The 16,275-nt window shown below is 39.5% G+C and overlaps 1 protein-coding gene across 1 annotated transcript in view; it reads right to left on the bottom strand.

The window, feature by feature from the left end:
- The window catches only part of CFAP43 (cilia and flagella associated protein 43), a 114,242-nt gene that overhangs the window by 88,040 nt on the left and 9,927 nt on the right, over positions 1 to 16,275 (bottom strand). The window contains exons 5-7 of the mRNA XM_060171372.1: positions 14,880 to 15,030; positions 7,222 to 7,378; positions 1,026 to 1,096 (exon numbers count right to left, since the gene is read on the bottom strand). Of these exons, the coding sequence (XP_060027355.1) occupies positions 1,026 to 1,096; positions 7,222 to 7,378; positions 14,880 to 15,030 (379 nt within the window). The remainder of the gene's footprint in view (positions 1 to 1,025; positions 1,097 to 7,221; positions 7,379 to 14,879; positions 15,031 to 16,275) is intronic.

The raw sequence follows: 16,275 nt of genomic DNA, 5'->3' as shown, positions 1-16,275 counted from the left end.
AATAACAGTAAGAGGCTTTGTGAACGCACATTGATCATCTATAAGTTATCTCCATCTATAACTCAGAGTATACAGTTGTGAGATAGTTGAGTTCAGATGTCAGGAACCTGGGATGGGGAGAGGGAATATTGAGCAAAGTGCTGTCTCTAAGCCCATCATCATTCCCAGCCATCATCAGAGCAGACACACCAACAAATCTTCCAAAAGGTTGAAGCAAACACTAAGTGTGGTCTTAAAGAAAACAACAACCATGAGAAGACACAAATTTAAATTACAAATTGGAACAGTTTGATGCTGAGAAAATAAAGAGTTGAGTGTGGGTGGACGAGCAGGCTGGTTCTCTTTGGTAGAGCTCCATCTTATTGTCGATTGTCTACAGCCTATTGTCATTGCCTGCCTTTCTTCAGGCTCTTCGCAGTGTGACAGTGGCATGAAAAAAAAAGACAAAGTTGACAGTGCTCTTGGTAGAATTACCAGTAGATCTGAGGTTTCAGTGTAAATTGACTAAAATCTTAGTTCTGATCATGCAGCATGGAAGACTAACATGGTCTGATCCCATTTCAAGCTTACTGAGGCTATGTACTCTAAGATGAGTACAGAGACTTGGAGTTTGAAATCTACTTTGTGTCTGAAAAGCTAATATATTAAGTATACAAGTAGGCGTGAATTGGGTGATACATATTAGGTGTGTTTTTGAAGGGGTGTGTATGAATTTTTTAATTCTACTTTTCCTTCTTTCCAACAAGATAGATGGCTTATGTATGGTAACTGATTACTCTGTTCTTTATATAGTTTCATATGGACTTGATATACAAATACTATATATGTATACACATGCATATACATACTTTAACATACACTTGAAATTCTTCCTAACAAAAAAGGCTTATGCTAGCATACAAAAATGAAATGATTTCAATTAATAATCTGATAGAATCTACATTTCAAATTATAGATAATAGCAAATAGTAGCATATGGAATTTGTATGTTTTCTAGAAAGCCTAATTTTGAGAAAATACATTACATCTCCAGAAGTAAGCACGCCTCCTTTCTGATAAGCCATGGTGAGTGGGATGACAGAACTTCGTTTATCTTCTGGAAAAGATGAATAATGTAAAACAGGTGATACATAATTAAAAATACAATGGAAAGTAATGAACCTCGTCTGTTTTCCTCAGACTACTCATTTCTTTCTAGTGGTGTTTTCCAAAAATCAACTTCCTATCAGAATTATGTGTTACAATGCCTCTCAAATAATGAATAATAAAAACTGCTTAGCAATGACTGCTGATGTCAATTATTTGAATTTTCTCTTAGATTCGGCACATCAAATTTTGTAACCAACAAGTAAAATTGTACAGTAAATAAATTTTCCTTATTGTGGAAATGCATTTCCAGATTTTAAAAGTCTAGGGGGAGAAACTCAAACTTTATTATTACCAAGTTCCATACTTCAGATTTGTACATTTTATAGTAAGTAAATGTATACCTCAATAAACAATGAACAGTAGACAAAAAGAAGGAGGAGGAGGAGGAGGAGAAAAAGAAGAGGAAGAAGAAGAAGAAGAGGAGGAGGAGGAGGAAATGTTCTAGAAGAACATTTGTTGTTTATAAAGTGTTGTCCTTGGGGGAAAATGACAAAAGCACATGGCGTTTTATAAATAACTATGAGAACTATAATATTAATGCCTCAAAAACTGGGGAATGTTATGCATGTACTAACGATTGTATTTACTGTAGGATGTAAAACATTGATTCCCCAATAAAGAAATAAAAGAAGAAGAAAAATCACTGCCTCAGATGATATCATCAAGTCTATTTGCTCACTACATATTTGGCAGTTAGCCACATGCATCTTTTCCTGTAAAGACTATCCACCTGACAGCTGCTCCCTTTTCCCCAATTCAGCTGCCATTAAAGTCCAAGTTCTTATGGCTCTTGACATGGTGTCTGCTGATATGTACCCACTGCTTATAGAAGGCACACCTAGGGACTGGGAGGTGTCACGCTTGGTTAAGCTCACACATTACCGTGTGCAGGACTCAGGTTCGAGTCCCCACTCCCCACCAGCAATGTGGATACTTCACAAGTGGTGAAGTAGGTCTACAGGTGTTTATCTTTCTATCTCTCCCTCACTTCTTAATTTCTTTCTGGCCTGTCCAATAAAATAGATTGTGTTGGGGGGGGGGTGGGAATGGCCACTGTGAGCAGTGGATTCATAATGCCAACACAGAGCCCCAGCAGTAACCCTGGTGACAATAAAATAAGAAGGAGGAGGAGGAGGAAGAGAAGGAGGAGGAGAAGATGGAGGAGGAGAAGGAGGAGGAGGAGGAGGAGGAGGAGGAGGAGGAGGAGAAGGAGAAGGAGAAGGAGAAGGAGAAGAAGAAGAAGAAGAAGAAGAAGAAGAAGAAGAAGAAGAAGAGGAAGAAGAAGAAGAAGAAGAACTACTTCTAGGATTGTCCTTCCTTGAACACTGGCTAAATTTATCTCCCAAATACAATTCCAGGTGGGGTCTGTCCTCATTAAGGAGTTTTTGACATATTCCCACCATTAGTTGGTTTCCGTCTTAAGCCTTAGCTGACCACTCAAGGTCAGATGTTGTACACATGTCTATTCCCAAGTACCCCCCTCCTTGATGCCCTAGAAACTGGTCCATTTCTTGTGTCATGCCTGCTGTTACTGCAGCTACCTTCCCCATGTCTAATTGTCTACGCAGATACCATAGCTAAGATACCCACCTATCCTTATCTCTGCCTGTGAACTCATTCTTCAAGGCCATTTCAATTGTCATTTTCAAATGCCTTAATTTGCTGTTTCTCTCACTTGCATTCCAAAAGCAACATGTGAAGTTCTCCTTAGTGAAATCACCTTAATCTACTTGGATATTATTATTTTTTCTTTTCTTATTATTTTCAATAAAATATAAATCCCTCCGAGGGTAGAGATTTTGAGACTACATATCTGCCACCTATATCCACTCTGAGGCACCTTGCTTAGTGTCTTCCACTGATTGTCTTTGTCGTTGCTGGGGAATCACTGCTTCACACTGAATTTTTCAGAAAGAGAAAGAGAAGAAAGGGAAAGAGAGGAAACCAAAGCTTCTTCCAATGCAGTAGTGACTGAGTTCAAATTTGGTAGCACACATGGCAAAGCAGGAGTCCTATCCATGTGAGCTATTTTGTCAGCCCAGTATCTTGCTTTGTTTTAGTGTCTTGCATTTTTATAGAAGTAAATAAATATTTCTTTGAAAGTATTTATAATATACAATGAAAATTATTTTAGCTAGCATTCAAAAAAGGATATAGTGATCAATGTAAAGCTATTGATGATTAAGTCTGAAATTGTGTACAATATATCACAAGCGTGATAGAGGTTTTAACACGAGAGATATTGTTCTATAATTCTCTTTACAAATATAGCAGTACTAAGGAGTTGGGTAGTAGTGCAGCGAGTTAAGTGCATGTGGCACAAAGCTCAAGGACTGGTGTAAGGATCCCAGTTCAAGCCTCCGGCTCCCCACCTACAGGGAAGTCCCTTCACAGGCGGTGAAGCAGGTCTGCAGGTGTCTATATTTCTCTCCCCCTTCTGTCTTCCCCTCCTCTCTCCATTTCTCTCTGTCCTATCTAACAATGACAATGTCAATAACAACAATAACTATAACAACAAACAATAAGGGCAACAAAAAGGGAAAATAAATAAATATTAAAAAATTTAAAAAACAACAACAAATATAGGAGTACTTGTATACTCTATGGCCATTTTGGGATTACAATTTGATAGCAAAAGACGAGTAAGGAACAGTTCCTGAGGATGGGGGTAGATAGCACAATGATTATGCAAAGAGACTCCCATATTTGAGACTCTATAGTCCTAGGTTCAATACCCCGCACGACCATAAGTCAGAGCTAAGCAGTACTTTGGTTATATATATATATATATATATATAAATTCCTGACTTCAAAGAGTTGGTGACTTTTGTAAATGGCAGACATGCACATGGGCCATTATAACAACACAGGATGAGGCTTACACAAAGAAGTCAGTCTCATGGAATCCTGAACTGGGGCCCCTAAATTTTCCTGATGACTGGGGTGAGGAGAGCAAAGCCTCCAAAGAGGTCAGTAGGTAGACAAGGAAGAAGAGATCATTCTGGACTAGGTAACTATAAACACCAGCAGGCAGAATCTATAAAGAGAGCAAAAGTGATGATAATGTCTAATAAGTTCAAGTTGAAAGAGTTAAAGTTGTAAAGGCAGGGCAGAAAAGAGATTCAGTGTATAGAGAGCTGTGGAATGGCATTGTGGATATGAGATTAGAGTGGGTCAGGCCCGGAGATATTAGGTAGAGTTAAAGAGAAGAGAGGGGGGCGGGCAGGTGGTGGTGCACCTGGTTAGGCACACATACCACAGTGAGCAAGGACCTGGGTTCAGGCCCCTGGTCCCCACCTGCAGGGGGAAGCACAAGTGGTGAAATAGATCTGCAGGTGTCTCTCTGTCTTTCTCCCTCTCTACCTCCCCCATCCCCTCTCAATTTCTCTGTCTCTATCCAATAATAAATAAATAAAAATTTTAAAAAAGGAATAGAGAGAGAGAAAGAGAATAGAGAAATGGTATAGGAAAAGGTGAATAGCCAAAGTTTTAGCTTCCAAAACCAGACAAGATCCAGTGTGTTTGGGGTGGTATGGCCATAGACCTAAGTTTTTATTATTTTTTAAAAATTTTATTTATTTATTCCCTTTTGTTGCCCTTGTTGTTTTATTGTTGTAGTTATTATTGTTGTTGTTGTCGTTGGATAGGACAGAGAGAAATGGAGAGAGGAGGGGAAGACAGAGAGGAGGAGAGAAAGACAGACACCTGCACACCTGCTTCACCGCCTGTGAAGCGACTCCCCTGCAGGTGGGGAGCCGGGGTTCAAACCGGGATCCTTATGCCGGTCCTTGTGCTTTGCGCCACCTGCGCTTAACCCGCTGCGCTACAGCCCGACTCCCAAGACCTAAGTTTTAATAGTGAAGTGTGAGTCAGAAAATAGACAAGGGACACTGAAGTTGGGAAAAACTTGTGACATTTGATCTGAGTCTTAAAACTGAGGGTATTTGGAAAACAGAGTGGCAAGGGAATGAGAAATGCCTTTGAAATGATGAGAAGAAAAAACTGACTAGCTCAGGTCACTTAGATGTGAAGTATTAAATCTAAATAATACTAAATGGGGCAGATAGTATCAGATTGGAGAAGGCTTAAAATCAAGGCAGAGCTGTCATTGGGTTATATATTAAAAATGGTCTTTAGGGTGGGGGTATAGCATAATGGTTATGCAAAAAGACTTTCATGCCTGAGGCTCTCAAGTCCCAGGTTCAATCCCCCACACTGCCATTAGCCAGAGCTGAGCTGTGCTCTGGTAAAAAAAAAAAAAAAAAAAAAAAAAAAAAAAAAGTCTTTAAGGAGGAATAACAGTTGGCAAGGATGAGTATGACATAGTGTAGGTGAGCCATCAGTTAAGGTCAATGAAATGAACACTAAGGTGGCTGTAGAAATCCAGATGTGAAATGACACAAACTGAGATGGAGACTGTACTGGACAGGTTGTGGGGGCTTGTCCTGGTAAAGCTACTTTCTCAAAAGGCCTCCACTTAGTCCGAATGATTGAATGAACCAAGGCCAACCCTGTTATAGCTGACAGAATCAGAATTAGACATCAGAATTAAGGAGAAAACATCAGAGTCTTAGAAATTCTAACTAGTGGGAGTCAGGTGGGTAACTCAGCAGGTTAAGTGCAGGTGGCGCAAAACACAAGGACCAGCGTAAGGATCCCAGTTCGAGCCCCTGGCTCCCCACCAGCAGGGGAGTCGATTCACAAGTGGTGAAGCAGGTCTGCAGGTGTCTTTCTCTCCCCCTCTCTGTCTTCCCCTCCTCTCTCCATTTCTCTCTGTCCTATCCAACAACAATGACATCATCAACAACAATAACTACAATAATTAAAACAACAAGGGCAACAAAAAGGAAAAAAAATAAATATTTTAAAAATATTTTAAAAAAAAGAAATTCTAACTAGTTAACAGAAAGTTAATTTTCAAGATGATAGTTAAAAAGAGGTTAGTGTGGAGAAGGTTATTGAGAGCACAAGGGGGGCAAGAAAGGGTATGACTAGCTTAATACTGGTACAGGAAAGGATACTTGGACTTTGAAAAAGAATTTTGGTGTATTGCACCAAAGTAAAAGACTCTGGGGTGGGGTGGGGGAGGGGAGTACAGGACCAAAAAGGATGACAGAGGACCTAGTGGGGGTTGTATTGTTATATGGAAAACTAAGAAATGTTATGCATGTACAAATTATTGTGTTTACTATCAAATGTGAAACATTAACACCCCAATAAAGAAAAAAGAATTATTAGTGATTTAATATTGACTTACAAAATTATAAGATAACAGGGGTGTAATTCTACCACCAGAGTTCTGTGCCCCTATTCCCTCCACTGGAATCTACAATAGTTCTCCTAAGGTCACCAGTATGTCTTGACTATTATTTCTAGAACTATCTACATTTATATAAATTTACCCCCACTTTTTTTTTCCCCTATGATCCTGTCTTCTCTTCTTTCCATGCCACATGTACACCGATTACTACTTCTGAATGTCCTTCCTTTTTCCTCTTCTCTCTCCGGGTCCTGATGGGTTTGGGAGACCTTGGACTTTTGAAATCTGTTGTCTGGATTCAGGTATTAGCGCCACAGTTTATTAGTTATGTGAATTGGGGCATGTTTCTTAACCTCAAATGTTTCTGTTTCTTCATATGTATCATGAGGATAAAAAATGTAACTCCTGGGTTGGCTAAGTAGATTACCTGGGAAAGTGCCAACTTTGCCATGTAGGCTACGTAGAGTGAAGCCCCTAGTCCCCACAGCACTAGCAGTTGCTTTATGCTATCTCTCCCCTCCGCTCCGCCTGCCTCTGCCTCTGCCTCTCCCTCTCTAGCTGAAAAAAAGTTAGTCTGTAGAGATGAAGCTCCAGTGACAAGAACAAAATTTAATTACTTACAGGTACTGTTTTGAGGCTCATATGCAGTATGTAGAGAGAATAGAATGGCTAAAGCATAGATACTGTGCTAACTTGAAGGAATATCCATGGACCTGGTGACTAACTAGAGAACATAGGTGGAGGAGTAAAAAATGTCACAAAGATTGCTAATAGATACATTTTCGGTGCTATGCAGCAAAGTGGTATCTCACCCAATGGTCGAACTTCTGTCTTGGTCATTATATTCACTTTCAAGCTTTCTCCATTAACCATTAAAAGATGACCCTCTTCACAGCCAATGAGTAGGTCACCTGTTGAGGTCCAGCAGTGCATAGTAGGGTGAAGTAAAGGATATACATCATCTTTAGGCTTCAAAAAATATTAAAAGCTTTGTGTTAATACAACAATCATGGTTTAAGCACTAAGTACAATTTCCAAAGCCAAGTAAATATGAACGTACATATAATCACTGGTTCCACCATCTGCCATGAGCTAAGTAAGCTCCTTCCCTGTTCTATTTCCCCCTCTACATTTTGTATTTATTTATTTATTATCTTTATTTATTTATTTATTGGATACAGACAGCCAGAAATTGAAAGAGAAGGGGGGGATAGAGAGGAAGAGAGACAGAGAGTGACCTGCAGCACTGCTTCACCACTCATGAAGCTTTCCCCCTGCAGGTGGGTACCGAGGATTCAAACCTGGGTCTTTGCACACTGTAACATGTGTGTTCAACCAGGTACATCACTACTCGCCCCCCCACATTTTTATTTATTAAGAGTTCTAGTATCACAGATTTTGGTGAAAGTTTTAAGTCATAATTTACACACTGTTTCTTGGTGTATTATTCTGGTGTCTTCAAAAATAGTTATTGTCTAGCAAAAACACTCCATTTTGAAGAAGACTTTTTTTTCCAAATCCAGTATTACTTTATTAAGAGAATGTTGATTAACAGAATTGTTGTTGGTATGAGAGTATATTTCTAGGGGGCCGGGCAGTGGCACTCCAGGTTAAATGCATAGTACTAAGTGCAAGGACCAATGCATGGATCTGGGTTTGTGCCCTCTGACTCCCCATCTGTAGGGGGTGGCTTCACAAGCAGTGAAGGGGTCTACAGGTGTCTTTCTCTCTCCCTCTCTATATCCCCATCTCTCTCAGTTTCTCTCTGTCCTATTGTATAAAATGATGGTGGAAAAATGGCTTCCAGGAGCAGTGTATTCACAGTGCCTGTACCTGAGCCCCAGTGACTAGAGACAAAGAGAGAAAAAGAGAGAGAGAGAGAAACACTTCCCTAAACTCTATGTTAGTATGCTTCACCTTCCTCCAAACTGTCATTCTATTCTACCACAGGGAATTAAATCCCCAGTGCTCCTTAGTGCTCCTCTCTTCCCCCTTATGGTTTCCTGAATTTGCTGAGAGAGGCTGGAGTCCATTAGATTTCACCCTGCATTGTTCTTTCATTCTTTGTTAGATCCCATTTATGAATTAGGTCATATGACACTCTTCTTTCTCTTTCTGGCTTATTTCACTCAACAGAATTCCCTCCAATTCCATCTATGTTGTAACAAAAGATGCCATCATTCTTAGAGTCAACTAGTACTCCATTGTGTATATAAGCCATCATTTTCTTAATCACTTATCTCTTGTTAGACACTTGGGTTATTTCCAAATGTTGTCTGTTACAAATAGCACCACCATGGACAGGATTGTACATAGGTTCCCTTGGATAAGTGTTTTCGGGTTCTTTGTATAGATGTTTAGGATCTATTCTCCTGTGAGAATGTCATTCGTCAGAAAAGGTAGCGGCAACAAATGCTGGAGAGGTTGTGGGGTCAAAGGAACCTTCCTTCACTGTTGGTGGAAATGTAAATTGGTCCAACCTCTGTGGAGACCAGTCTGGAGAACTCTCAGAAGGCTAGAAATGGACCTACCCTATGATCCTACAATTCCTCTCCTGGGGATATATCCTAAGGAACCCAACACACCCATCCAGAAAGATCCGTGTATACCTACGTTCACAGCAGCACAACTGTCATAGCCAAAACATGGAAGCAACCCAGGTGTCCAACAACAGATGAGTGGTGAACAAGTTGTGGTCTATATACACAATGGAATACTACTCAGCTATGAAAAATGGTGACTTCACCATTTTCAGCCCATCTTGGATGGAGCTTGAAGAAACCATGTTAAGTGAAATAAGTCAGAAACAGAAGGATGAATATTGGATGATCTCACTCTCAGGCAGAAGTTAAAAATCAAGATCAGAAGAGAAAACACAAGTAGAACCTGAACTGGAGTTGGTGTATTGCACCAAAGTAAAAGACTCTGGGGTTGGTAGAGGGTAGAGTACAGGTCCAAAAAGGATGACAGAGGACCTAGTGGGGATTGTATTGTTATGTGGAGAACTGGGAAATGTTATGTATGTACAAACTCTTGTACTTACTGTCAAATGTAAACACTAATCCCCCAATGAAGAAATTACCAAAAAAAATGGTTTCATAGTTGAGAACTGTTGCAAACCTACAAATATAAGAATATATGCAAGCCACCTTTCCAATAGTATAGAATTGTTTATACTAATAAATATAGTATATTTATTCTAGCAAGTATGGAATTATTTTAATAGTATATACTGGTCTTTAAGTTTAGGAAAAGTTTGTGGATCTAAGATAAAATAAGTATGGTGCTGTTTAATTAACTAATTTGACATGATCCTCCACTGATATAAATTCATTGCATAACTGATATTGTTATGATCCCAATACAAGTTTGGGACTATTAGCATATGAATGAGGTCACCCTGAGGTGGGACACACAAAGAAGGGAAGGTATAAAGCATGGGACTTTGAGCAGGTCACTCTCTGTCTGGCTGCTGCTTCTCCTGGTCAGAAGCATCTTGACAGAGGTGCTCCAGGTATCTGCCATGGCTACTTCTCCTAGGAACTGAACATGTGTGACCCTGCTAGCTGGTAAACTTTTAGACCCTTCTACAGCCATGAGCAACCTTTACCAGAGCTGGTAATTGTTTACCTTATGGGGCTAAACTTTTGATAACTATACTCAGACTTTATGGACCTAGCATACTCTTAACCCTTGATGATAATTGTTTATTTTGCCTTTTACCTGTTTCACCCTAATAAACCCTGTATTGTTTAAATCCATTGCCAGCTCCCCACTGTGAATAATTTTACACACCGCAGCAGCCCCCACTATTCCCTCTTAAGTTAAATAACAACATGATATTTCACCAGACATTGGTTTGTTGAAACCAGGTATTGTGCCAAGACTGAAAGGCTCCCTATTTTCAATCAGGGCAGTCACATATTGACAGGAGGAATATTATCAACAATCAAAAAACATGGTTGGTTATAGCAGAAATGTTATGGGAGTAATGATGAGAAAATAATTTGATTCTCCTCAGTGGAGTGAAGGAAATATACATACAGAAAATTATAATCTCAGTTGAACTTTAAAATCTGAGGCAGATATCATACATAGGAGCATTATGCTAATTCTTAAGGATAAGTTGGCTTCTGTTGTATATTGATCTGTTTCCTGTCTTCACAAGCCTGAACTGTTAGAAAATTAGTACTTAAGTAATGGTCTTACTATTCACTGTGTCAAAACAGGGGCAAAACCACCGAAAGGGTGGGCAAAGACCATAAAGGGGACAGATCGATGACATTATTAAGATATCTAATGAGGGGACCAGGTGGTGGCACACCTGGTAGAACCCACAAATTACCATGCACAGAACCCAGGCTAGAGCCCCACTCATCACCTGCAGGGGGAAAGCTTCATGGGTGATAAGGAAGATCTGCAGGTGTCTCTTTTTCTCTCTAGGTCCCCCTTCCCTATCAATTTCTCTCTAACAAATTAAATAGAAAGGGGAGGGGGAACTGGCCATCAGAAGTGATAGAATCATCATGCAGACACTGAGCCCTAGTGATAGCCCTAGTGGGGAAAAAAAAATCTAATGAAATTTGAGTCGTGGGGAAAGAATTATTATACTGCATACTAGTATTTAGTCATTATCTATAAATTTCTAGAGCTATCTTTATGACATCTAACTCTGAGCTACAAATCACACATAAATACACAACTACAAAAAACTTTCATCTGGTAGAGCAATCAGTTCAAATTTTAAAACACACAATCCAATTCTTACAACACTATTGATTCTGTGTGTGTGCTACAGAAAGTAAGAATTAAAATTCGAAGTTTTCTGACTTCAGTAAGTTAAACTGATTATTTAAATTATACATATATAATTTGAATGCTACTAAATATTATGTGATATATAAACTAACATATATTTACATTAAGATGTAACAGCTTTTCTTCACATAACGTTCTTACATCAACAAATATGCTTTATATCATTTCAAAATAAATGTAGTACTCTATGAATAATACTATCAGACACAATAATTTCAGTTATAGAATGCTAATAATTATTAAAGATGTTCCACTACTGTTTTAAAATATGTGTAGACAACACTAACTGTATTATCAGTTCTCTGGAATCATAAGTCAAACATTTTGATCACTAGCAAATCAAACATGAAAATTTTCTGTTCAGATGAATATTGTTTTAGAAGATATAAGCATCTGATTATGTTTTGGAATACCTGAATTTATTAAATAAATTCCCTTTTAGGGAGTCGAGCGGTAGCGCAGCAGGTTAAGCGCACATGGCATAAAGCTCAAGGATCAGCATAAGGATCCCAGTTCGACCCTTCAGCTCCCCACCTGCAGGGGAGTTGCTTCACAGGCGGTGAAGCAGGTCTGCAGGTGTCTGTCTTTCTCTCCCCCTCTCTGTCTTCCCCGCCTCTCTCCATTTCTCTCTGCCCTATCCAACAACAATGACATCAATAGCAGCAACAATAATAACTGCAACAACAATTAAAAAAAAATAAGGGCAACAAAAGGGAAAATAAATATAAAAAAATTAAAAAAAAGAATTCTAAAAAAAATTCCCTCTTATCAACTTGTTACAAGGAAATATATATAGCAGTGCATCTGGTTAAGCACATGCATTACCATGCACCAGGACCTGGATTTGAGCCTCTGCTCCCCATCTGTGGGGGGAGCACTTCACGAGTAGTGAAGTAGGTCAGCAGGTGTCTCTGTCTCCCTCTTCTCAATTTCTCTCTGTCCTATCCAATTAAAAAACAGAATGGGGGGGGGGAAGAGCATAATGATTATGCAAATGATTTATTTGACATTGGTATTCATGCCTGAGGCTCTGAAGTCCCAGGTTCAATCCTCTGCACTATCAACTACCATAATAAATCAGACTGAAGAGTGCTCTGGTAAAAATAATAACTGAAATAAAATAAAAATAACCTCTAGGATTGGTGGATTTGTAGTGTCAGAACCAAGCACCAGCAATGACCTTTGTGGAAGAAAAAAAAATAAATAAAAATATTTGGGAAAAGAAAATAGACACCTGAGATTTACTTCATGATCTTGGGTCCATTTTCTTTTCTGAAAGCATCTGCCTTTGCTTTACTCTAACCTACTAAAGCATGCTGTTTCTAATGCCCTAGATATATAAAGTGACACAGCCTTTTTTTTTTAAGGCTTGCACTGTGTGTTTCTTGTGGTCAATAGAAGAGATAATGGTCATATTTAACGTTTGTAAGTTTTTTAAAGTTCACAGTTGGTCAAATTTCAAGACACCTTATATAATCCTTACTAATTTATTTGCCATTGGTACCCAGGCCACTTCTAATTTATTTTTTCAGTATTATCCATGTCACACACACAGAAATGATAATAAATTCAAAGGAAGTGAAATAATTAAGATATTTGAAAAAAAGTGACAAAAAAAATGGCCACCAGGAGCCATGGATTCATTGTTCGGGCACTGAGCCCCAGTGATAACCCTGATGGTAAAAAAGAAAAAGAAAAAGAAAGGTAGACTATTTAAAATATTTCATAGCACTGCTCAGATTGTAAGAGATGAAAACTTGAATTTAGAATGGTATATGTAAAATTTATTGTGTTAACATAAAATGTAAAAGATGACTCCTACAGAAATTTACTGCAGAATAAAAAAGATTTGAAATAGTTGAAAAAACAGGGGCCTTGGATACTAATATTTTAAAATATAGAAATATTTTTCAGTGCCAGGTGGTGGTGTACCTGGTTAAGCACACATATCACACCATGTGCAAGGACCAGGGTTCAAGCCCCTGACCCCCACCAACAGGAAAAATGCATCACCAGAGGTAAAGCAGGTCTGCAAGTGTCTATCCCTCTCGAGCTCCCCTGACCTCTTCTTAATTTCTCTCTGTCATGTCAAATAAAATAGAAAGAAAATAATGGCTGCTAGTAGCAGTGGATTTATAGTGCTGGCATCGAGCCCCAATGATAAGCCTGGTGGCAATTTAAAAAATAAATAAATAAACAGACATGTTTTTTAAGTCTTGATGGCTCGTGTATTTGTTTTCACTTTGCTGCCCCACTGTGGCCAAGTGTGGTTTTATTGCCAAGGCCAAGATTTGTGGCATTAAAAGGATTTGGTCAGTCAGTTTCTGTAATTTAAGAAAGTGAATAATTGTTAACCTTCAGAAGTACAATCTTTTCTCTTGCATGCAAGAGATTTTTGAAATCAATGGATTAGCACATTGCATTGTATTTAACATCTATAGCTTAATTCTCTACTGTGATCAAACACATTTGGGAGGCTCTGTCTGCTTTACCACTGACTGGGGTCTTTAAGTAACGAACACAATGGAGATTCAACAGGTAGACTCAAGCTCCTTATCTTCACTCAATGGGCCTACTTTGGCTAATCCCATCTTCCTGCCTCCTCCTTGAACATCACCTGTACCTCACGTCCCCTCTTCACCATGCTCCAGCCACACAAGTACCTTTCCAGCTCCTCAGACATACAGAGAACTCCTGCCTCTACCCCAGGGCCTTTACAATGTAGTTGTCTCTGTGTAAACACTTTTCACTTGCTTGTAGCATGAGAAAATCCCTCGTTGTCCTTCAAAAATCAGCCACCTTCCTTGGCCAGCATGTTAGTATCTTCTGTGCCTTCCATAACCCCAAAATATTCTGTTGTGATACTCATCAATTTTCCAGTGACTGCTTTTGCTGCTGTTTGTTTCTCTGTCAGATCCCTGATAGAATGTAAGATCCAAGGGACAGGGACTATGCCTGAGTGGTCACCATCAGGTCTCACTACCTAGAACAGTGCTGGCTACATAGAAGAAGCTCAGTATCTATTCATATCTGTTGAATATATGTGTCTGGCTATTGGCAAAATCCTTTCCCACTTTTTCCTCCATTGTTTTCCATGGTCTTGTTTTCTCCTTTACATCATTCTCTCCTCCCAGTGTTTCCATTATTCTCTCTATAGGAACGACACTGATGCCTGTGTTTTATCCCTGCCTTTTATTATTTTTAACATCTAGTTATTTATGAGAGAGGTGGGGGGCAGGGGGAAGCCCAGAGCATCATTGTGGCATAGGCAGTACTGGGCACAACTTTGGGACCTCACATATACTTATATACCTGAGCTCCACCACTGAGCCACCACCCCAGTGGTATCACTCACTGCCTTCAGAGTGGACACCAGATCCACTTGGTCAACATTCACCAAGTGGTTCTACCTGGGTGCCTTCTCAGAACTCCACATCTAATATCCTCAAAACTGAAGTCACATCCAGGCTCCCTGTCTGTTATTATTGTCACTGTTTTCTCAGTCATACAAACTGAAGACTCCAGAGTGCAGCTTTCATGGTGTCCAGGGCCAATCTGCATTAAAAGCCAAGATGATCCTCTCTAGTCTATGTGTCTCATGTGATGGCTGCAAGAATCAAATGAGCAAACAGTAAGAGATCCCAGTAATTACCCTGAAATTCTCTGCCTCTACGTCTACTAGCCCAGCAATGGTTGACAGTGGAAGTACAGGTCCATAGATCAGATCTTTGGGCAACGACTGGGGGAAGATTGAATCTGTATCATTAAGGAATGTTCCATCTTCTACAGGTAGTTGTATCTCTCTGTAGAAAAAGAGATATGATAAATAGATTGAGATGTAGAATAATCAGATTAGCAAAACAAAGTCTTTTTTATGGGGTAAACAGATTTTTTTTTTCTTTTCTTTATTGCCTGGATTAATGGTTTAGTCGACAGTAAAATACGGTAGTTGGTACATGTATATCATTTCTCAGTTTTCTACATAACACTCTAACCTTCTTCCCACCTAGATCCTTCCTCCTCCACTAACCTGTTCCAGGACCTGAACACTCCCCTCTGCACCAGAGTCCTTTACTTTGGTAAGATATACCAAATTCAGCCCAAGATCTGCTTTTTTGTTTTGATTTCTTTGTTTATTTGCTTATTTGTTTTTACCAAAGCACTGCTCAGCTCTGGCTTATGGTGGTGCAGGGGGACTGAACCTGGGGGTTTGAAGCCTCAGGCATGAGAGTCTCTTTGCATAACCATTATGCTGTCTACCCCTGCCTGCAAGATCTGCTTTGTAAAAAGAAAGTCTTTTTATGAAATCACTGAATATAAGTAGGTAGACAGGGTGGGCAAATATTATAGTTCATGAGAGATGAAACCCCCTCCTCCACACACACAAAAGACCAATAGCAGATTTTAAGTCACACATCATAAAAGGACAGTGTGCAGTTATAAATTAAGTTCACATGGTCCGGGAGGTGGTGCAGTGATAAAGCTTTGGACTCTCAAGCATGAGGTCAAGAGTTCAGTCCCGGCAGCACATGTGCCAGAGTGATGTCTGGTTCTTTCTCTTTCCTCCTGTCTTTCTCATAAATAAATAAAATCTCTAAAAAAAATAAATAAAGGGGAGTCGGGCAGTAGCGCAGCGGGTTAAGCACACGTGGCGCAAAGCGCAAGGACCTGAATAAGGATCCGGTTCCAGCCCCCAGCTCCCCACCTGCAGGGGGAGTCGCTTCACAGGCGGTGAAACAGGTCTGCAGGTGTCTGTCTTTCTCTCCCCCTCTCTGTCTTCCCCTCCTCTCTCCATTTCTCTCTGTCCTATCCAACAAAGATGACATCTATAACAATAATAATAATTACACAACAAACAAAAAATAAATAAATAAATAAATAAATAAATAAAGTTCACAGGGATTTTTATTTTCATCTTGTAGTGTAACATCTAGAGCAGAAATTATGTGAACTCTCTTGGGCCAGGCTAGGGGTGGCCAGGTAAAGATGGCAATAGGAAGGGGAGCCTTTTCCCCTACTAAACAGTTGCAGCCAAAGGGTCTACTGAC

This window comes from Erinaceus europaeus, chromosome 14 (genome assembly GCF_950295315.1).
Source record: "Erinaceus europaeus chromosome 14, mEriEur2.1, whole genome shotgun sequence".
Lineage (NCBI taxonomy): Eukaryota > Metazoa > Chordata > Mammalia > Eulipotyphla > Erinaceidae > Erinaceus > Erinaceus europaeus.
The sequence above is the reverse complement of the archived record's forward strand: the minus strand, read 5'-3'. Positions and strand labels throughout refer to the sequence as shown.